Source organism: Rhinatrema bivittatum, chromosome 8 (genome assembly GCF_901001135.1).
Source record: "Rhinatrema bivittatum chromosome 8, aRhiBiv1.1, whole genome shotgun sequence".
NCBI lineage: Eukaryota > Metazoa > Chordata > Amphibia > Gymnophiona > Rhinatrematidae > Rhinatrema > Rhinatrema bivittatum.
This window is the reverse complement of record NC_042622.1, coordinates 138,953,467-138,977,037: the sequence shown is the minus strand read 5'-3', so window position 1 is coordinate 138,977,037 and position 23,571 is coordinate 138,953,467. Positions and strand designations below refer to the sequence as shown.

At 44.4% G+C, this 23,571-nt stretch overlaps 1 protein-coding gene across 1 annotated transcript in view; it reads left to right on the top strand.

Moving 5' to 3' along the window:
• The window catches only part of EXD3 (exonuclease 3'-5' domain containing 3), a 999,700-nt gene that overhangs the window by 301,074 nt on the left and 675,055 nt on the right, over positions 1-23,571 (top strand). The window contains 1 exon segment of the mRNA XM_029613511.1: positions 18,059-18,229. Coding sequence (XP_029469371.1) covers positions 18,059-18,229 — 171 coding nt within the window.

Here is a 23,571-nt window from a genome sequence, read left to right as displayed (position 1 = left end):
AGGGGTGGGGGGTCCTCTCATGTGCCGCTGATAAGGCTCACTCCATTTCTCCCAAACCACGCTGCTGTTGACCAGTTTTTTTTATATCTATTTATTGAAAGTTTTTCCACACCATAAACACAGTAGAAAAATACAATCGCATGTTACTCAATATACAGATAGAGTATCACAATTACATCCAGTGATGGAGTATAACATTTCAAGTAACTGTCAAAAAGGTTAACGGATGATAACAGTAACAGTATCACATGCTGGCTTAAAATTGCCGATGTTATGGCGATTGAAACCCTATTCCCCAGGTTCCCTAATTTAACCATCTTAATCAATGTAACCCCTCCCTTTCCCCACTCCCACCCTGCCCTCCCCCTCAATTACGTATGCGCTAAAGTTACTCATAAATACAGTTACTTTCAACGGTGGTTCAAAGGTAAAGCAATCAATCGTTACACAATTACCTTTATCAATCATTACATAGGTACAGTAGAACTCTTAAATATAGAGGTACATAGAAGTGTTTATATATGAACTATAGTAGCAGCCACTAACTTCAAAAGTTAGCTTTGATTAACAGATATCATTAAGAGATCATTAAGAGATATTGTTAGGGATGGGATATCTTCTAGGTTGTGCTTGCAGGGCCCGTGCTTCCCCCCCCCCCCCCCCCCCGCTCTTTGACTATGTCAATAGCAGGAGGGTTAGTGATAAGTTATGCCTCATCCATGACCATCTGTTAGTGAGATGCAGCTCAGAACTCCCAGCCTCTTAGAATGGGTGACTAGCTGCCGCCACAAAGATATGGAAACTAATGAGCTAGTATTCTGGGTATATTTGGGGAAGGCTCTTAGCAGAGTTGGCTGGCAGGGAGACGGTGTAAGGTGTAAGGTAGCCATATCCGGCGTATTTCCTCTCTACGTTTGACAGTGGATATCCTTGCTGTCATGTATTCCATGGTCAATTGTTTGAGCATTTTCTGTTCCCAGACAGTAATTGAAGGGGGATGGGGACCTATCCAACTGGCAAGAATGGCTTGCTTTGCTGCCACACTAGCCCTACCAAATAACATGTTCGTATCTTTGGACCTAGAGTACGTGGCTGGCCCTGCCCTACCCAATAGCCAATAATGTGGTTTGAGGGGAAAGTCAATTTGAGTCATCCAAAAAACCTTCAAGCGAACTGCTTCCCAAAAAGCTTGTATCCGAGGGTAGGCCCAAAATCCATGAAAATAGTCATTAATGGATGAAGAACACTTATCACAGATTGGGGAGGAACTAAGTTTACATTTTAACGCATGAGCTTGCGGTATGTAAAGTTGCCATATAAACTTGTATTGTAATTCACGCAGTAATGTGTTCTCCAAGACCTTCGGGATTTGTGTAAAGTAGGTCTGTATGTCAGGTAACGATAAGGTTATGGTGTGCCTGTGGGACCATTGTGAGAGGACCAATGGTAAGTGTGATGGAGGATAAATCCAGCAGCCTCTTAGCAAAGGAAGCACAGGAAGGTTTTTGGGATTTAGCGAAGTAGAAAAAGGAGAATAGCGCCCCAAAATCACCGAAATTAGGGTTTGTTGACAGTAGCGTGTTAACGTAGTGTCATACCTGTAAATAAGCAAAAAAATCAGTACGGGGTAAATAAGTGATTTGCAATTCTTCAAAACTAGCCACTGTGTTTGAGTGGGGCATAAAGAGTTGGTGGAAGTGTGTGAGACCTAGACTTTGCCATCGAGTGAAGACCCCTTGTGAGCATCCTGGAGGGAAGTCCAGATTGGAACAGATTTCAAGTAAGGCAGTACACTTGGAGTTGAGATTTAGTTTTTTACATAGGGCAGTCCATGCTTTTTGGCATGAGCTTAGGATGGAGAATACGGTAGTAAGAGCCGAAATAGATTTTTCATTACATTGGAGCAGAGCCGAGAGGTCAAATCCTCCGAGCCACACTCTGATTAGGGTATATGGAGAGAATTTAGAAGATTTGTGAATCCAATCATAGATAATACGTAGCATACAGGCTAAATTATAATGTCTAAGATTCGGGCAGTTCAGACCCCCTTTGGACCATGGGGCTTGTAACACATGAAGAGGGAGCCTAGCTTTTTTCCCTTGCCAAATAAATCACGAGAATTCCCTTTCAATTCCTCACGGTTCTTTTTTGGAGAGCCAAATTGGGGCCATTTGCAAAAGATAAAGCCACTTGGGAAGATCAGTCATTTTTAATAGGTAAATTCTGCCAAAAAGAGAAAGTGGAAGGTTCATCCATCTTTGAGTGTTTTTGCACAGGGCTGAATATAACTGTTGGACATTTATCTTGTGAAATTGGGATAATTGTATTGGAATAGAAATGCCAAGGTATTTCATATTAGCGGAGACCCATTTTAAAGGAAAGGCACCAGGCCAAGAAAGGTGAAGTTGTCCTGTGACATCTATTGCTTCGGACTTGTCTTGATTAATTTTCAAACCGGCGAAGCTTCCAAATTGTGTTTGGTGTGTCAGGACTCTCTGCAGAGAATAGATGGGATTCGTTAGGAAGATGAGGACGTCGTCTGCAAACGCAGCTACCTTAAATGAGGTAGACTCAAGCTCTAGCCCTCTAATAGAAGAATCCTCTGCTATTTTCCTAAGAAGCGGGTCAATGGAGAGAAGATACAATAAAGGGGAAAGCAGGCAACCCTGGCGCACACCACGACCCACCGAAAATGGTTCAGATCGATCACCATTAGCCAAAATAAACGATTTAGGAGAGCTATATAGTAATGCGATATTACTAACAAAGTCTCCCAAGAACCCAAATCTGGTGAAATCAGAAAACATGTAGGGCCATGAGACCCTATCAAATGCCTTTTCTGAGTCAAAACTGACCGCTAAAGCCGAGAGCCCCATTTGTACATAATATTGCATAGCTGTGATAAGTTTGATAATATGTGAGCCAGTTGTCCTGCCTTTGAGGAAGCCGACTTGATGTGGTGAAATGATTGTAGGGAGTACAAGACTTAGCCTGTGGGTGAGAATTTTAGCAACGAGCTTTAAGTCACAATTTAGTAAAGAAATTGGTCTATACGATGTGGGGAGAGTAGGGTCTTTTCCAGGTTTTGGGAGAACTGTGATGTGGGCTTCCGTGAAGGTGTCAGGGAACCCACCCATAGAAAGAGCTTCTTGGTAAAAGGCCTACAATGGGACAGTGACTTTTTCTTTTAGGAGTTTATAATAGTCAAAGGGGAAGCCATCGGGGCCTGGTGCCCTGCCAAGATTGCTATTGGTTATGGCGCTCAGGATCTCATGTGTTTGAATGGGACTGTTCAGATAATCTAATTGCCGTGCTGAGAGACGAGAGAGGGCCAAGTTTTTAAAGAAAGCTTCCTCATCATTGTGCGTGCTTAGCCTGTCATCACTGTAGAGCTTAGCATAAAAATCTTTGAAGGAATTACAAATATCCTTAGGTTGTGTAGCCCAACGATCTTGATGAATTTTTATTTTCTCAATGTAAGATTTGCCTTTAGCGTTTGCTAAGAGCTTGCCGGCTTTGTTTCCAAATCAAAAAAACCTGTGTTTGTAATTTCGTAAATTAAATTGGGCTTTTTGATGTAAGTAGGTGTTTAAAGAGGTAAGGATGGTGCAGTATGCCATCTTGATTTCAGTGGTCAATGCTTTTATCATTTTAAGCTTAGCACCCTTCAGTTGCGCTTCGAGGTCTAAAATAGCTTTATTAATCTTGGTGTTTGTTGACCAGTTTTTCTAGATCTAGCTCCTCCTTATGCTGTCACCATAGGGTGGGTCTCTCATGTACCACTGGTAAAGCTCTCTCTATCTCTTCCCCTCTTCGATATTCTTAATAGCAAAATTACAGAGAAGGTTAAGGTTAAAATAAACTTGTTTGCAGATGTAACAAAATCTGTAACAAGTCAGGCACACCAGCAAGAGTAGAAAAAAATGAAAGGCAGCTTTCATAAAACTGGTTAAGGGTTTGGAAGCTGTGCTTCTGTGCACCCCCCCCCCCCCCCCCCCCCCCAATAAAATCATGCATCTGGAATGCAAGAATCAATTAGATACGTATCTTAATTAAAAGAACAAGAACTGGCATCAGTTAAACAGAAAAGTGACCTAGGAATAAACAACTCTCATGACCTGAAGGTTGCCAGGCAATATAGTGAAGCAAATGGGAAAGCTAACAATATGCTTGGGTGCATAAACAAAGGTATCATGAGCAGGAAAAACAAGACTTCACATTGAGTACTGTGTTCAGGTTTGAAGGCTGCACCTTTGTAATAATATTGAGAGAATGGAAGCAGTTCAGAGAAGAGTTACTAAAATAGTACAGGGTCTGCAACACATCCTACATGGAGAGGATTCAAAATATACTTATTGGAGGAAAAAGGGAAATGGAGATATGATAGTAGTATTCAATTTTCAGCAGATTTCAATAACACCAGGAAGGTGCAATTTTCAATACAAAAAAAACTCAAGGTCAAGAGATCTTGATCTTATGCTTTTGCCACACTTTCTTCCTTTTCTGAAAAGACTGCCCATCTTCTGTCCTCCACCAAACTTGCTACTTGTGCTTCTCACCTCTATTCGCACCCAGTTCCTCAGTTGTACCTCCCCTGTAATTGTATCTCCATCTGTCACATACTCCTTAGTTTATCATTTACCAGTATGACTGTCCCCTCTTTCTTAAAACGTGCTGTGATCATGCCACTCTTCAGAAAACAATCTTCACTGGACCCTACCTGCCCTATTGTCTCATCAGGCCCAGCGCCACTGGGAGTGCAAAATGTGCAATTGCACAGGGCGGCACACCCTGTGGGGTGGCGTCAGGAGCACGGATAGGAAGCTGTGAGTATTGAATGAATGTGTAAAGGAAGCTGTGAGTGTTGAGAGTACACTGAAGCTACAAAATAAAGATAAAGTGTTTTGAAAAGGCTGAAGTCAGTCCAGATTTGTGTCTCCAACCCAGGGATCGGGTACCACAGTATGGTTTTATTTTTATTGATATTTTATATTTCTTGTTTATATTATTTGATTTATGAGGAACAGCAATGTTTCTGCTTTTCCATTGTTGCAATGATACAGAGGTGACTTCTTGTGGTTACCAGTTCAGTTTTGTCTGCACGTTTGTATTTAAAATTTTGCGCTCTATATTGTGTATTTGGTGAGGGTACTGCATGTGTGACTGAGGTATTCTACTAGCGTGTGGTTTTTATAAATGGATCTATAACCACCTGACTTGCTCTGTTTTCCTAATAGAAGGTGTATTGGTGTTTTAGGGCCTGTTGTAATATTTGTTGTGTTGCCTTTTCGTAGTTAAGGTTAATACTCTTTTGAGTCTGGCAGTTGTGTATTATGGTATATAGGCTCTGAGTACATTTTTTGCAGGATTTTGTATTGTACAGTGTTCTTGGTAGTGGGAAGAGTTTGAATTACTGTTACTGAGGTGACAATATAATTTGAATATTATTTTTTCATTGGTGAAGGGGAAATGTCCTTGTTCTGCTCTGCACCCTTTGTTGGGGGAGTTTCTGTGAAGGCAGGGTATTGTAGAACGTGAGGTGCAGGTTTTTTTTTTTTTTTTTTGATTAACGCTTTTATTGCTGTAAGAAATAGTACAGGCAGCAAAGCAATGTCAAACATAACAGCAAGTTATCTGATAAACAATAAAATACAATACAACATCAGTTGAATAAGCTTCTTTAGTACCCCCCTCCCCCCCCCCCCCCCCCGCATGCTATGTATGTACTGTCAACACGTTTCTGAGCGAAGCTCCAACTATCTCAGTCAGGATGTTAATATCCAGAATGAACTAGTAGGTATCTTCCAAAAACTATACTGTAAAAGTCAATGGTCTCCAGCAGATATATGGCTCCCAAACTTGATTAAATTTGGCAAGACGATGATATTTCAAAGCCGTTAATCGATACAGAGTACAGGTCTTATCCAAGCGTTGCAAAAGTTCAGCCGACGTGGGCGGATGAGCTCGCTTCCAATGATAAGCAATCTCCATTTTGGTGGCCGTGCAAACTTGATGTAGCAATGTTTGGGCCGCCGTGGTAAGGGAAGGGTCCGGGAGGAATAAGAGCGCCTTTGCCGCAGATAGAAGGCAAGGTATTTTAAGTAGGTCGGACAATAACTGGGAGACAAAGGACCATAAGGGTTTAATAAGTTCACAGTCCCACCATGTATGCAAATAGGTCCCAACTTGACGGCAATTACGCCAGCAAAGAGGATCCACTCTGGGGTAATATCGATGAAGCCTGGCGGGTGTCAGGTGCCACCTATACAATATCTTGTAATTAGCTTCTATAATCCCAGCAGAGATATTTCCCCTGGAAATAGTGGAGAATATAGTTGTCCAGTCCTCCTCGGAAAAGGAAGTCTGGAGGTCAGCCTCCCAAGCAGCCATATGAGTATGTTTACTGAACGGTTGCACAGCCAATAATTGATAGATTTTGGAGATGAGGCCCCCAGTATTTTTGTGATTTTCACAATATCCTTCAAACAGAGAACGTGTGGGAGCCAGCAGTCCCTTTTGCTGTGCATTGAATAAGAAGTGGCGTAGCTGCATGTAAGGCAAAAACTCCACAGAGGTAAGCTGATAGATCTCCTGTAGCGTTGAGAAAGATAGAAGAGTATTCCTTTGGAGAACATGGTGAACACAGGAGATGCCCTTGGCCTTCCACAGTGCATATCCTTTGGTAGGAAGACCAGCAGGAAATAAGTTGTTGTGGAACAAAGAAGTGAGAGAATGATAAGCATAATCGCCCACAAGCTTAGACTTCCACTGTTTCCACACATTGTAGGTCTGTCGTGTGCACGGTGAGAGCTGAAGACTTGCGCGCCATGTGGAAGCCGGTTGCCAAAGAAGAGAGGCCAGTGGTACCGGAGATATCCATGCTTGCTCTAGCGTAACCCACGGTTTAGCTGAGGTCAAACTGTGCCAGTCAATGATAGGGCGCAGCTGTGCCGCCGCGTAGTAGCAAGACAGATTAGGAAGGCCCATACCACCCAGTGACTTGGGTTGATAAAGGATTTTTTGTGCCACCCGGGGCGGGCGGTGTCTCCAGAGGAAGCGCATAAGCTTACGTTGCCATTGAAGCAAAATGGAACGTCCCACCATGATTGGTAATGTCTGGAAAAGATAAAGAAACCTCGGGAGGACGTTCATCTTGATAGTAGCCATACGTCCTACCCAAGAGAGAGGGAGTGTAGACCATTGTTCGAGATCCATATCCATTTTTTTAAGTAAGGGTACATAATTAAGTTGAAACAACTCTGAAATATTATTACTAAGATATACCCCAAGATACTTAAGCTTATGTTTGGCCCATCGAAAAGCATGTCTGTCTGTCAATATACCCACCGTAGCAGGGGAACAGGTGATGTTCAAAATTTCTGACTTGTCCCAATTTATCTTAAAGCCAGAGACAGAGCTGAACCGCGCCAGCTCCGCCTCCAGAACTGGGAGAGTCAAGAGGGGACTACCCACCGTAAAGATGATATCATCAGCAAACAACGACAGTTTAGAGTCACACGTGGGAGTAGTATATCCATGTACCTCTCTATTAATTCTAATAGAGATCGCCAGAGGTTCAAGGAATATGGCGAATAATAGGGGGGACAGGGGGCAACCCTGCCTCGTCCCTCTTTGTACCGGGAATGTATCAGTGTACTTGCCATTAATTTTGATGCAAGCTAAAGGATTGGAATATAGGGCATGGATCCAATTATGAAAAGAAGGGCCAAATTCCATTACCTGCAGAGCCTGGAACAAAAAAGGCCAGTGGACCATGTCGAATGCCTTTTCCGCATCGATGGCCAGAAGTAAATGATCCACTTGGCTTTGAGAGGCACCCCAGATAATGTTAATAATTTTACGGACATTATCGCTGGCCATGCGGCCGGGTATAAAGCCAGCCTGATCAGGATGGATAATACGTGCTATAAAGCAATTTAATCTATCGGCCAGTATTTTGGCTAAAATTTTTAGGTCCAAGTTGATCAGGGAAATCGGCCGGTAGGAGGCACATAAAGCCGGATCTCTCCCAGGCTTAGCGATAATGGTTATACCGGCAGTATTAGAGGCAGAGGGCAGGACTCCACCCTCCCGGAGGTAATTGAAATGACTCTGGAGATGTGGGACTAAGACATGCTTAAAAGATTTATAGAACTTGGCTGTTAAGCCATCGGGACCAGGGGCCTTTCCCACCTTGAGAGTCTTTATAACCTCTAAAATCTCCGGGGTCGTGATAGTCGCATTTAGGCTGTCTCGCATTTCTTGGGTGAGACGAGGCAAGGGTAGCTGATGAAGATAATGGAGTATATCTGCGGGTAAGATATGAGTTTCTGCTGAGTAGAGATCTCTGTAAAACTTAAGGAATTGCTGTGTGATGGCCGAATTGGCTGTCTCAATCTGTCCCTTTTCATTTTTTATCTTAAGTATGTGGTTTTGAAAAGACTGTTTTTTCAGCTGGTGTGCCAATATCTTGCCAGCCTTATTTCCTCCCTCAAAGTGAGTTTGTCTAGTGAGGTTCAGAGCATGCGCAACGTGGTTTAATTCCAGTCTACGCAACTCCTCTCTACATTGGGTAAGCTGAGATAGAGTGTTCTTAGAGCGTGTATGGCAGTGCTGGTTGGTAAGATCTGCTATGCGTTCCCTTAGCCTAGAGCAGGCCGCCTCCCTCTTTTTCTTGGTATGTGAGGCAAAGGAGATAAAATGCCCTCTGATGTAGGATTTAAAGCAGTCCCAGATCATAACTGGAGAGGAAACGGAACCCACATTAATGGTAAAGTAATCGCGGATCACCTCAGTAGAGGACTGTACAAACTGCTGATCCTGTAATAAGGAATCATTAAGGCGCCAGAACCGATGACCATGATCCCCATGATGTATGCAGAGGTGCAGTGAGACAGGAGCATGATCGGACCACGTCACTATGCCCACCTCGGGTCCACGAACCATATGGAATAGATTTTTGTCTACCAATAAGTAATCAATACGGGTATATGAATCATGTGGCTTAGAGTAGAACGAATAGGACCTTGAGTGTGGAAAGGTAGATCTCCAGGAGTCTAATAAGTTGTGATCCGTCATAAGCGCTTTAAGAGCCTTGGTATGTGTCTGTGCTGTGTGGGTGATTCCCTTAGATGTATCTAAGGAGGAAGAGAGAGGTACATTAAAGTCTCCCCCTACAATAAGGTGCCCCGAAGCGTGCTGGAGAAGGACCCTATGTATCAACCGAAAAAAGGCAGCCTGTTCCCTGTTCGGGGCATATATAGTTAAGAAGGAGAAATCACGGTCAAACATGGTAATATTTAACAATAAATATCGGCCTTGAGGGTCCGAGACCACTTGTTTGCATTCAAATACCATATGGGATGAGAAAAGGATGCCCACTCCTGCATACTTTGACGTTTTGTTCGCCGCCGAGAAATATTGGTAGGGAAAAGTAGAGGACTTCAATAGGGCCTCGTATCTGCGGGTTAAGTGGGTTTCCTGGACAAAAATAATATCTGGTTGAGAAGTTCTCATCTCTCTGTAAAAAAGGGATCGCTTCTGAGGGGTGTTAAATCCTTTAACATTCAAGGATAAAACTTTTATCATAGCCATTTAACTAAGAAAGGAGAATTCCAAACAGCTGCATGAAGCACTGTATGTAAAAATCAGGAAGTGCCCCACACAGCCAGAGAGACTGAGCATAAGAAATATGGAATGAAAAGACAAAAATGAGAACATCCTATCATTAGCAAAAAATATGCAGCATGAAGGAATGGTGCATCGACAGTCACAAGAACATAAGATCACAACAGATACAATAGCATGCTTGCCATGAGAACACAGATCAAGCTGTGCTCCCCAAATCCCTTGTCTGCCAAATCCTCCAGGCAGACTATCTCCCATACCAAGTAGGGGAGAAAAGTGAGGTCACAGATTAATGAGATGGAGCCCTCCCACCCACCCCCCCCAGACCCACAGCACTCAACCATCAAACATTGAAAAAAAAAAAAAACAGACATGCGATCCGTTAAACTCACAGCGAGAATAAGCAATGCACATCAAGTAAATACAGATTATAATATAACAAATAATCCCAGACAATAGTAAAGAACCAGTTCACCGCGTGATATGGCAGTGAAGGAAAAAAGTCAACCCAGGCCTTGTGTAGGGGAAGAACCACCTGATTGACGCCGAAGACGGCTGTTCCGCTTCCCCACTCTCTGCCATGCTGGGTGTTGGGGCCGGGCAGAAACAGCACCCTGAACTTCACGGGGGGGCTGCGAGGCCACAAAGCCCAAGCTGGAGAGACCCGGGAGGGCCTCCTCGGGAGTCAAACATTTATGGGTTACGCCAGCATGTGCGAAGGATAGGCCAAAGGGATGGGACCACCGGTACTTCACTGATTTGCTACGTAGAAATGTAGTGACTTCGCGGAAGGACTGTCGACTCTGAAGTGTAGCAAAAGACAGATCTGGGAAAACTGCTACTTTATGGTTCTCCCAGGCCCACTCGTTTTTCTCGCGGGCCGCCATCGCAATCCGCTCTTTAATGTGGTAGGAGGTGAAGCAGACAATGATGTCTCGCGGGCGGTTAGCCTGCGGAGCTCTCAGAGTTCTGTGCGCCCGATCGAATAGGATTTCCGGGGGGTCAAAATCGCCGTCTTTTGCGGACTCTCGGAGGAGATGTATACAGAACTCACGGATTAGGGCATGGCAATCCTCGGGTCCCGAGGACTCCGCAAGGCCTCTAAACCGGAGATTGCTCCGTCTTGCCCTGTTTTCTAAATCTGCTATTTTCGCCGTGAGTTGGTCGTTGGCGGCATGCATGGTATCCAGCAGAGTTTTATGTGCTGATAATTGCTCAGCCTGGCCCTCGATCCGCACGTCTATATCACCAACCTGGTGGCCTAGGGCCGTGAGATCATCTCGCACCTCCTCCACCCGGGCAAAGATTTCCTGGCGGTACGCTTTTAAATCTGATCTGATACCAGCAAACCACTCCCTGAATTCGGCCCTGGTCGGATGATCAGTCAGTGCTCCTTCATCTGGAAGGGAATCAGGCAGGATCGGCTCCGGGGATAAAGCGCGCGAAGAGTCGCCATCTTGGGCTTCTGATTCCGCCTCCGGCAAGCAGGCCTGAAGTTTGGACGTCTCTTTCTGATATGAGAAACGTTGTAGGTCAGTAGCTTTTTTCTTACTGGCCATGGCGTAATCAAGGTATTCGCACAAAATTATCTGTGGCCAGTCGATGCAATAATGGCACGGATCGCGGCGGATCTGGAGGGTAGTCGCGGGAGCTCGAGGATCAAGCTGCCATCTCACAGCGTGATGTCACGCTCCCCAGGTGCAGGTTTTGTATTGGGATCTGTCCCAAACCTATATAAAAGAATATTTGATTAATGCTTTTGAATAATTTTAGTAGTAATTTTACTTAGGGGTTGAAACTGGCCAGATATGCCACCAAGATGCATTCCCAGCACCTTGCAATGATGGTTCAAAATGTTTTTAGCAGTGCCTCTTGCTTTATGAGCTGGGGAGTCCTGTCTCTGCATATATGGAATTTGGTAAAAGGCAGGTATGGAGAGAGCCATTGGATCCCTATCAAGATCAAACTAACAGGGTGATTTCCCTGTCACAGGTGATTTTCTTAAAAAAAAAAATTTCAAAAAATACCATGTTGGTGGGTGAGGGCTGAGAGGGAAATATGTGCAGCAAATCTCTCTCCACATCTCCCTTTTAGTGATGTGGGCCTGTCTCACACACTTCTCCTTTGCCCTTCCTAATCACACTCCCTCCACTAGTCCATCCCTGCCAGTCACTCTCTCTCTCACCTTCCACAAGTCCAGCCCAGTTAGTCGCTCTGTCGCTCTCTTTCCACCAGTCCATCCACGCTAGTCTCTCTCCCTCCACCTGTCATCTCCACCACTTTCTCTCCTTCACCAGTCCGCCAGCTGACTCTCTCTCTCCCTCCACTAGTCCATCTCCGCTAGTCTGTCTGTCTCTCTCTCACCCTGCCAATCACTCTCTCTCTTTCTCTATCCTACTCCACCAGTCCATTCCCCCAGTTACTCCAGATCCACTTCTGTGGGTACCTGTAATTACAACATAAGTTACTGAATGAGTACTTTCTTCCATGTTAACTGCTGTCTTTTGCAATTATATGTATTCCGTTTATATCAGTAAGCATTATATAATTAGTTTTATATATTATGTTTGGTGTGCATATACGTATTTCTTTACTATTGTTTGTTTATTTATTTATTTAGACAATGTATATAGCATTGTTCCAAATGAAGATCACAACGGTTTACAAAAGTAACATTCATATTATAGATCAACACAATAGGGATTCATATAGATCTACATCTATTGTTATTTTCTAAAACATGTTGACTAAAGGCCTAGGTCAGTAGTTTGTGATATGAATTCTATTTCAGTAGTTTTCACATATTAGAGTTGTCTTAAGATACTTTACATCTCTCATTCCTTGTTGTTCATTCTTCTAATATTATGTATGTCCTTGATAATGTAGTTTTCTGCATATTGATATTTTTAGTTAGATCATATGCATTTTTGAAGAACCAGGTTTTCAGCTCGCATTTGAAACTCTTTCTTTCTGATAGCAGACGTAACACCTCAGGTAGAGAAGTCCACAACTTTGGGCCCATTATGGAAAACATTTGGTCTTTTATAACGAGTGAGGTTATCAAATTTGCGGATGATACAAAATTATTCAGAGTAGTTAAATCACAAGCGGATTGTGATGCATTACAGGAGGACCTTGCAAGACTGGAAGATTGGGCATCCAAATGACAGATGAAATTTTTTTTTTTTTATTTTCGAGATTTCACATATTTTATATGAATTGCTTCTAATGGAATTCGGTACATAATCTGAAATACAAATTACAAATTTTGTGTAGTATCTGAAGGAAAATAAGAAAATATTCTCCAGATTATACACCTAAATAAAGGAATTTCAGAGGCAAGAGATATAATAGAATGAATTATCAAAACAACATTTTCATATATATTGCCTAAAGATAGGTGAGCAACCCTTTACTTCTAAGTCGATCTCGCTTTGGGAACTTCTTGGGGATGGCCCAACAGAAAATCTTTCAATTGCTTGGGATCGAAAAAGACATAATTATTTCCTTGGTGTCTAATGCAGCATTTACAGGGAAATTTTAAGACGCATCGGGCACCTGTATTGATTACCCTTTGTTTCATTGCAAGAAACTTCGTCCTGCATTGCTGTGTTACTTTAATTACATCTGGATATATCCACAATTTAGCTTCATAAAATAGAGCAGATCTATTCCTCAAAACCATTTTCAAGAAGTAATTACGATCTGAAATAAACGCAAAGGTTATTAACATGGCTTTTCTTTCCTTTACTTCTGAGTCTAATGACAATTCTAGTATTTCAGAAATGTCCATAGTAGGAATATTTTCTCCTACAGTCTCGGGAAGAAACTGAGGAAGATAGTATGCTCTAGTACAAACAGGTGCTTCCATCATATAAGTTTTAAATAATTCGGCTGGCGACATCAGTCTGAGCACGGGAAAGTTTATCACAAGGAGATTCATCATCCTTAAATTATTCTCCACTCTCTCAATTCTTTTTTCTGCCGCCATTTCTGACTTCACAAAATTTTGTTGTAAAGACTCCATTTTTTGTAGCCTTTCCTTATGTTCTTGTATTTTCAAATTGAGTGCCTCAATCGTTGTACTGTTCTCCTTAGTTTGCTTTTTAACATCAGTTATGGATTGGGCAATCGATTTTAAAGCTGTACCAATAGCTTTCAGTGCATACCAGACTTTCCCCATTGTAATGTCCTCGGGCTGACCAAGATTAACTTTAACTGCCATAGGCTCCGGTCGGGCCTCACCCAATTCCTGTTGTGTTGCCAGGTGCTACATGTTACCTGCGATGAAATCAGCAGTATGAGTCCGATATTCTCCTCCAGGGCCCATCTCCAGTGATCCACAGATCCCTTCTCCTCGCGGGGCGTCCGACTGGCTCGGCAACTCTTTTACCCTTTCCTCCTCCTGTATGTAACTGTCCAGCAGTCCCTACTCCTTCCCCCCTTCCCCAACGATGGAGGAACGGGCTGAGCTGTTTCTCAGAGCGCATTGCCGTGGCTCAGTCTGGTTTAATTTCACAATGTGCATTAGCTCTGTTCCGGCCATCCCAACTCCCTCCCCCCCTTCCCCGGCGGTGGACGGACTGGCTCGGCGACTCTTTTACCCTTTCCTCCTCCTGTGTGTAATTGTCCGGCAGTCCCTACTCGCCCCCCCCCCCCCCTTCCCCATCGGTGGAGGAACGGGCTGAGCTGTTTCTCGGAGCGGTGACTCATCTGCCCTTTTCTCCTCCCCTCTGTGACACCCAGTACACAGCGCAGAGCTCTATGGTCCGCACATGCGCGGTAGAGCTGCTCTCTACTGCGCATTTGCGGTCCGTCGGTCAGAGCCCATTTATATTGTAGATAGCGTGTGTTGCTTTTACGTCCAACAGATGGCGCTGTTTTTCCCAAAAAGCATGTTTTTACCTGTCACAGGTGTGACATCTATATAATCATACCTATAAGGGAGCCCGGACCGACGTGCCGCAAATGCGCAGTAGAGAGCAGCTCTACTGCGCATGTGCGGGCAAGCACGTCGGTCTCAGCCAGCGTCAGTGAAAAAAAAATGGCGTCGACCGGCGGCAGCGGCGAGCGGCGATGATGAGGAGCGGCGGCAGCGGCGGCCAGTAGCGAGGGAGGGACGGACTGAGTGAGAGGGAGGGAGGGAGAGGGAGAGACTGAGTGGGAGGGAGAGACTGAGTGGGAGGGACTGAGTGAGAGGGAGGGACTGAGTGGGAGGGAGGGAGGGAGTGAGGGGAGGGACTGAGGGAGGGGGGGAGGGACTGAGGGAGGGGGAGGGAGGGAGGAGTGGGTGAGTGTGTGGGAGGGAGGGAGGGAGGTAGGGGGTGGGGAAGAGTGAGGGGAGAGGGAGAATGAGGGAGAGGTGAGAGACAGGGATGTAAGTGGAAGGGTAAGAAGTTGAGCAGAGAAAAAGGGAGTGGAGAGGGGGTGGGGAGTGACTGAGGGAAGGGGAGAGAGGTGGGAGTGACTGAGGGAAGGGGAGGGAGGTGAGAGTGAGGGGAAGGAGGCAGTGGGAGACAGAGGGTGAGTAAGACTGAGTGGAGGAGAGGGGAAGGGGGAGAGAGGGAGAAAAAGTGTAGAAGGGTGCTGTGTTAGAAAATGGACTGAAAACAAAATGTAATGTAGCCCGTTGTTATGGGCTTAAAGGCTAGTATAGGTATATAAAAACACGCGCAAAATCGAATGCAACATTGTGTCAAAATTTCAAAGCAATTGGTGAAGAACTTTCGGAGATATAAGATTTTGAACAAACGAACATTTACATTTTTATTTCTATATATGTATATATATATAGTACAGGCATAATCTAATTATTCTGTATCCTGCCATCTTCCCTCAAGAAAATGCCACACGTTTTCATAATCCCACCTAATAACCCTAATTATTTCTTGCAAAGACATTTATCCCACTGAATATTTATATCCTGATACTTTATCTGGATAAAGTTAGCTGAAATAGTTATCCATTATGAGTGGAGTAGGAGTAGCCTAGTGATTAGAGCAGCCAGGGTTCAAATCCCACTGCTGCTCCTTGTGACCTTGGGCAAGGCACTTTAACCTCCATTGCCTCAGGTACAAATTTAAATGTGAGCCTTCTGGGGACAGGGAAATATCTACACGACCTGAATGTAATCTGCTTTGAAGTGGCTGAAAGGCAAAGTATAAATCTAAATAATTAATTATACAGTTTTTTAAAATATTGGCCTCCATATATCTAGTAGCGCTTCAGAAGTGATAAATAGTAGTAGCAGTAGTGTATAAAGTTGGAGAGAGGGAGACTCTGAGAAAATGCTTCTTTGCTGAGAGGATGGTGCATGTCTGGAATAACAGAGTTGGTAGAGGCCAGCACTTTGACAGAGGGGCGGTAACTTTGATACTGGCGCATGGGTGCACATGTATGCCAGCTCGTGCCAAAGGAATCAGCCATTTTAACCTGTGCTGAATGCGCATACATGTGCACACGATTTTATATAGATGTGTGCATGTGAAGGCAAATGCTGCCTGTACCATGTAAGTGGGGGATTTTAAAAGACATCCGCGCCGACGCCACTACCATTTTTACCAGTTCGTTTCCAGTTTGCCCAGTTAAGGGATAGGATTTCTGCCCTGCCCCCCCCCCCCCCCCCCCCCAGGTTAGTAGCCTACCTTTCCCCCTGTTAGCTCCAACCCTTCAAACCTTGCTGACTAGCCTAGGTTTTTTTTTTGTTCTATTACTTACACGCCATCCATAGCAGTAGTTAAGTTATGTGGCAGGGGACCCCCCAAGTGTGTGAATGTGCTCGTAAATACTTACACACATATTTCATGTTAAAGTCCCGGAATGCCCATGTCCCACCCAGACCACACCCACACCCGTTTTGTTGTGCGAGTACCAGGAGATACGCGCACATATGGGCGCCTATTAAAATCTGGGAGGCGAGCACCAGCCCAACTTATTCTCGTATCTCCCAGCTTTGGCGCATATAGGGCTTTTAAAATTCACCCATACATGAGCATTCTTGGGAGAGAGAGAGAGCACAGTGGTAGGAGAAAGGTTAAGCGACTGGATAAAATATAAGAGCTGGCCTGAATGTGGCATTAAGTATGCTCATGTCCCCACTTGGTTTAGTTCTTCTCAATCCTAGTTTCACTGTTTTAACTCAAAGCCTTATATTTGTTTTTTTTTGTCTGTCTTGATTAAATTATAAACTTTCAAGGACTAGGGTCTGTCCATTATGGGGCAATTTTCAAACTGCTCACAAGTAACGTAACGTTCTCTGCACCAGTTCTCAAAGGGAAAGTATATGTCATTTTCCCTTGGAAAACTGTTCAAAAGAAAAAGCATCTGCAGAGATTTGTAGCACTTTTTTCTGCAGGTACTTTTTTCCCCAACCAAAACTATGCACAGAGGTTTCTCTCCTGATCTAACCCAAGCCCAGGAATGCCCCCCACTACAGTGTGGGTAAAAGTACGCACCTAATGGGACTATGCACGTATTGCATACAGGGTGGGCGATTTTCAGACAGCTGATTTACATGCGTAGAATGCTTTTTACTCACAGAAGTCCCTTTGAAAATTGTCCTCTATATGTCTCTATGCAGTGCTGCGTACATCTGGTATGCACTATGTAAATGATTAATAATAATAGAAGACAAAGGTAAGATAATAAACCATAACTGATTTGAATAATGAGAGAGAGCTTGCAATCAGTCAAGTTGTATAGCTAATAGGTTTGGATATATCTTGAACTAGATAGGAACAACTGGGCAGACAGAGTGGGCCAATTGATCTTATATACTGTTACCTACTATTTTATTGTGAAGTGACTTAAGATCACACAGTCAGCAGCAGATCCAGGATTAGAACTGAGACATGGAAAAATAAAGTAGAGCGTCAACGGAGGAGCTAGAATTAGAATTGAGGCACAGGACACTAAATTGAGGTGCTCATGGTTGTACAGAAAGTTAGTGGCAGAGCTGGGCTTAGATTTCAGGTGTCCTGATTTTTTCCCTCTAGTCCACACAGTGGACCGTGTCACTGCCTCTGGTGTCTGTATGTTTGTACTGCAGAATACAAAGTTTGTACTGTTTTCCTCATCCCCCCTCTTCTCTGTTAAAATCCACCTCTCATATCTGGACTGCGCATCAGCTTTACTGTTTTCATGAAATAATTATGGTGGACAATTGCCACTCTCTCTGCCTCGCCTTTGTGTAGGAAAGGAGCCCAGAGGGCTGGATGCAGTCAACCACAAAGAAACCTGCAATGACAAGGAAAGTCACTGAAGGGCGAGGATGGTGGCTGAATAGCAACAGTTCCATCTCCGAATAGTTTTCAGATTCCTTTGTGCATGAGGGGTGTTTGAGTAAAAAGGGGGTGGGGCCCTGCTCACTCTCTTTCTCTGGCTGCCCCCCTCCTCCCATTCTTTTACATGACAATGTCTTTTTGTGTCTCAGCAGCTCAGGAAACAAGCCAGGGTGGGATTCGCTGGCCTGGAGGACCCGCTGACAGGACTCCTGGACATGTTGGAGGGCTGCAGCGAATGGAAGGGGAAAGGGCACTCCCTGGGGTATTGCATTGTGAATGAGTTCCAGCAGTGGATAAAGGATCATCCGTCTGTGCAGCAGGTCGGAGAGAGACAGACAGACGCAGGCCGATGTCCAGGTGGCTTTATGCTCACCAGGACATTTTTGTTCATCCTTTGCATTTTTTTTTCTTTTTCATTTCTCTTTTCTTTTTCTTTTAATTTTCACACTTTCCTTGGTTTTGCATCTGTGTCATCAGCAGGAAAAGCAGAATTAAGTCCCAGATTGCTTTCTGATGGGAACCTCTTGACTTTTTTTATTCATTCTATCTGTCTGCATTCTCATAAGTACAGTCTTAAAATCCAAATTTTATTTCAATTATTATTTTTTTTTGCAACAACCCTCTCCCACCCAAAAAAATCCCCCCAGCCTGTCACATTCCTATGACATCACTGTTTTATTTAGAAACTAATGCAGAATAGCAGCTTATAATTAGACAATGCAGTTTCATGCTATTTATTCTTCATGCTCTTCCATCTACAGTTTACTGTAATTACTGCCAAACTCAAATTCCTGTACTTTTTCATATTTCTTTTTTTTTGTTCTTGGTTCTTTTGTACGTGTCTAAGCCAATCATGCATCTGCTTCCTTAACATCAGAAACAGACTGCGCCAGCGGCTCAGGTGACAAGTCCTGTGCAGTACCTTGCGGAGGACCTGGCCTTGATTCCCAGGCTTGGCCTGTGCTCATTAGGTCAGGTCAGGTCGGAGATGCTGTGGAGGCAGTGTTGACAGCCTTGGGGGGAGGGGGATGGAGGAAGTCTCAGCCATTTGGATTCTGGAAGGAGCTGCGGCATAAGGACTGCCGCTGTGATGGCTGAGTTGGGAGAGAGAGATAAAAATAAGGGGAAAAACTCTGGATACTCGTGAATGAAGCCTCAGTGTGCCATAACCCAACAGAGACCAGATCTGGTTGAGCTAGAAGCTCAAAGGGGGCAGGAGGAAATTGCCAGACCAATAAATAAAATCAGAGAGAATTTTAGTTTTGCTTTTTCTTTTTTATGATTGGGAAGGACAATTTTCAAAGCAATCAAAGTGTTAAAAAGGAGTGTCTTCAGAAAATAAGCATGTGCTAAATAAAATTAAATAAATAAGTCTATACAGCAAGTTAGCCATTTTTGAAGACTGCCTGCCCGAATGTGGGTAAAAGTATGCACACTTCCCAAGGCCGAACACTTTTATCCAGATTTAGGGGAGGTGTTTCAGGATTGGGGTAGGATCTGATGCGTAGATCTGATTTTTTTCCAGCCAAAATTGTCCAGAGAAGAAGCTGGCGCAAAGAATGCGGGTATGTTGGACCCATGGTTCTTGGGGGCAGTTTTGGAAAACCAGCTGCCGGGTCTCCAGGTACTGCAGCCAGGCGGGTTAGTTGAAAATTGCCCCCTTGACAATTTGTCTCTAGATGGCAATTTTCAAAAGCCATTTAACTGGGTAAAAGAGCTATTTGAAAATTGTCCGTGCTATATGTGGGGTAGGAGTATGCACATTGTTCCATAGCTCACCTGTTTTTACCTGCATTTTTCTGGAGGTGTTCCCATGGTGGAGCTGGGCCGGGGGAGGAGTAAAGCATGGTGCTTTGACCAGAAAAAGAAGGTACAAATACCTGAGGGTAATTTTTCCCAAGGCAATTTTCAAAGGGAAAGAATAATTGTACTTCCCTTTGAGAACTGGTGCAAAATCCACCGATGAAAGTACCAGCAGACTTTGCACCTGCCTGTACAGCTTTGAAAATTGCATCCCCAATAGGTAACAAGAGTTTATTAATTTCCATTGCCTCCCTCATAAAATCTTTGTTTTCCCCTAACTTCCCTTGAGTATTTTAATTGTGGAGCTGTGCTCATTTTGGGGTAGATTTTATGACAGGTGCGTGCATATCCATGTGCGCATGGTTCCCAGCGGGCGCCCATGGACGTGCCAATTTTATAATATGCGCGCGCCAGCTCGCACATGTTATAAAATTGGGTGGCCGCGCGCACATGAGCGCCGGATTTTATAATCCACGCGCGCATGTGCATACGGCGCACGCAAGGGGGTAAACCTTTGCAATTTCCGCACGGCGGCGCAATCTGGCCTTCTCCAGTTCCCTCCCAGTCCACTCCAATTAAGGAGCGGACTGGGAGGGAACTTCCCTAACCCGCTGCCTAACCTTCCTTCCCCTTCCCCTATCCTCCCCACCCCCTAAAACTAACCTACCTTGCCTGATTTTTTTAATTTTATTACTTGCTGCTCCTGGGGAGGTAATGGCCGCTGTCCCACCCAGACCCCGCTCCCCAGCCCGCCACTTTGTTCCAGGGTTTATGTGCGTGGCTAGGCCTTTTTGAAAATTCATGCAGTGCATGCAAGGCTTGGCCACGCATGTAACCCCTGGGATTTATATGCGTAGGCCTTTTAAAATCCTCTCCTTTATTGCTTAGTCTTTTCTGATTGTCATACAATCTCTGATTGCCTTCTGGAAGAGTCAATGCTAAGGAAATACTAACAACAAGGAAACAAGAGGAATGTATATCCATACAGCTTTACTGTTTGTTCCCTTTACCCAAGATCCTCATTTCTCTTTGTTGTGAATTAGCTGCCTCACTACAGAGCATACTTCTCATTGGTTTAACATTCCTAAACCAGGAGTCATTTCCACTGTCAGGAACATCCAAGGTTGTGCCCTGCGAGTAGAATCTGATGGCTTTGTGTTAAAAGGGCTTAAAAATCTCATTATAGTGTGTATCATTTGTGGTCCTAGTGGGAATGTTTTGATGCTGACTGTGTCCTGTTATATAATAATAATAATAATAAAGAGACCTTGCATTTGCCAGTGGTTTTATACTTTTGGGGGTTGATTTTTAGCTAACCACCTAACCAAGGAGACAGGAAGCTAGATCTAAGGTTCCACTAGTGGCTAGATTTAGCTGCTTATACAGGCCGATGCAATATCAGCTCGCATAAAACAGGCGCTCACGATTGAGCACCCGCTCTCCTAATACCCGCCCAGCCACCTCTCCTGGGCGCACGGTGCATTACTTAAATGAGGGATCATGCTAAAAAGAATGTTTGCCGGTTAGGAAAACGGACCCTCAATTAATGGGCATATGTTTCCCTAACCTCTGCTGTCAAAAAAACGTTTTAATGCTTCCTGCGGCTGGCGTTAAGTTTTCCGTTTTAAAACATGCGCATTGGGCGCACAGTGATTTTTTTTGCATCGGGGGTAACAGCTAATAGCCTCATCTACATGTATTTACGTGATGAGCGCTATTAACTATGCTCTGGTTTGGTCGCACCTTTTGGACACGCTAATACTCCTATTGCATCGGGTGTTAGTCTAGCGGATTCAAAATATAGCATCGGCCTGATAAAGAGGACAGCCCAGGAGACAGGGCTAGGTTGGGGGAAGAATGTTAGCTCTCTACTAGCAATTTCCAGCAATAGCTGGCTAATTTAGGAAAGACCTAGGTATGGGAATAGCTGCCCTAAATCTACCCAGCTACATCTATTTTCTGCAGTGAACAATCCCCTCTCTTTCTTAACTGCAGCATCAGATTCAATAAAGGAGCCTGCCCTGGATCTTTGTTATACCCTCCCTCCCATGCTGAGGGGCAGATTTCCAAAGGGGTATGTGAGTACCCCCCGAAAACCTACCCCAAGTTCCCCCTGCGCGCACCGAGCTTATGTTGAAAAGGCTCGGCGGCGCACACAAGCCCTGGGACGGCGTGTCGCGGCAGCGCGTCATCCGGGGCAGGGCCGCAGGCGTGGTTCCAGCCCGGGGGCATGGCCGAGGCCTCCGAAACTGCTCCCGGGCTGAAGAATTGCGCAGCCGGCGCACACGAGTTATGCCTGCCTCTGGCAGGCGTAACTCTTCAAACACAGGTAGGGGGGTTTTAGACAGGGCTGGGTTAGGTAGGGGAAGGGAGGGGAAGGTGCGGAGGAGTGGAAGGAAAGTTCCCTCCGAGGCCACTCCGATTTCGGAGTGGCCTCGGAGGGAACGGAGGCAGACTGCGTGGCTCTGCGTGCGCAGGCTGCCGATTTTGCACAGCCTTGTGCGTGCCGACCCCGGATTTTAAAGGATACAAGCGGCTATGCACCTATCTATTAAAATCCGGTGTACTCTTGTTTGCGCGGGCGTACTTTATTTAAATCTACCCCTTGGTGCACAATTCAATAAATTGAACTGCTCAGGACCTCTGCTTCTCCCCACCCCCAGCGGCAGCCAACAACAAGAGTCCCACCTTTCACCTCCACTCCTTGCCAACCTCCAGTAATCCCTCTACCACCAGCAGAGTGATGAACAACCCACTACTCCTCCCTGAACCTCTGATACCCTCTTCCCTACCTAAACAGCAAAGGCTTCCTGGACCCTTCCCCCACCATGGCTCCTCCAGATCCCCTGTCTTCACTGGAGGAGGGATGCAAGAGTCCTGCCAACACTGCCTCTCACTAATAAATTGCTTCAGCCCTGGAACCCTATGGTATTGGGCCAGACTACTATGCCTCAGATGTGTCTCCTGCCAGAAGATTCAGCAGAAATGAGAATCTGCACTACTTGTAACTCAAGTACTGGTGAGTGAGATATCAAAGGAAGAAATCCAGAATCAACCAAATTAAGTCTTAGCAGGTCTTTGTGGATTTAAATATTCCTGATTTTCTGAGGATACCGGGGTCTCCAGAGAAGATTATGAAGAATTTATTGTGGCATGCTATGATGAATATTAACATAGGTCTTAGCCATGTCAATAAATACTTTGCAGCAGGCACACAAGGAGTTAACACATAAGGAGGAATCACAGGATTCATTGGTCCAACATTTAATTTAAAAGATGTATATTTTCCCAAAATAATGGAAGTCACCTCTGCTAGTCAGACACTTACTCAAAAGTTAGCATTGAAGAGGGAGATGGAAAATGTAGAGAATTTCATGAGATGTAGGAATCTTAAGAGCAGTGAATTTCCCTTAAGTGATGGTTTTTGTTTTTGGGGAGAGGGGGATGACCTAGATTTGTTGAAAGACTACATGAAGGAATGTTTGACAATTGCCATCAAAGCTCTTCCTCCACACAAGGGCATATTACTTCTCCCCCCGGCAGGTGACTCTCTAAATCTGGACTATGAGAAATCTGCCCTTTTAATGTCCTTTGTTTTGGAACCCAACAAGGAGCCAGTTTAAGATTGTCCATGAAGAATTTAGATGCTAATTTTCTGGGTTTCAAAATTAGATTATATCCTGAGATTACTCAAGAAACATAACCTCAAAGGAAAAAAAAATGTGATCCTAAAGCAAATTGTCACTGCCTTGGGTGCCAAATTTATTCTGTGTTATTCTGTAAGATGTCGAATTAAGTAAAGGGACAATTTCCATTTTCTTTGTGGGCTCTAGATCAAGTTTCTGAATTTAAGAGTTTT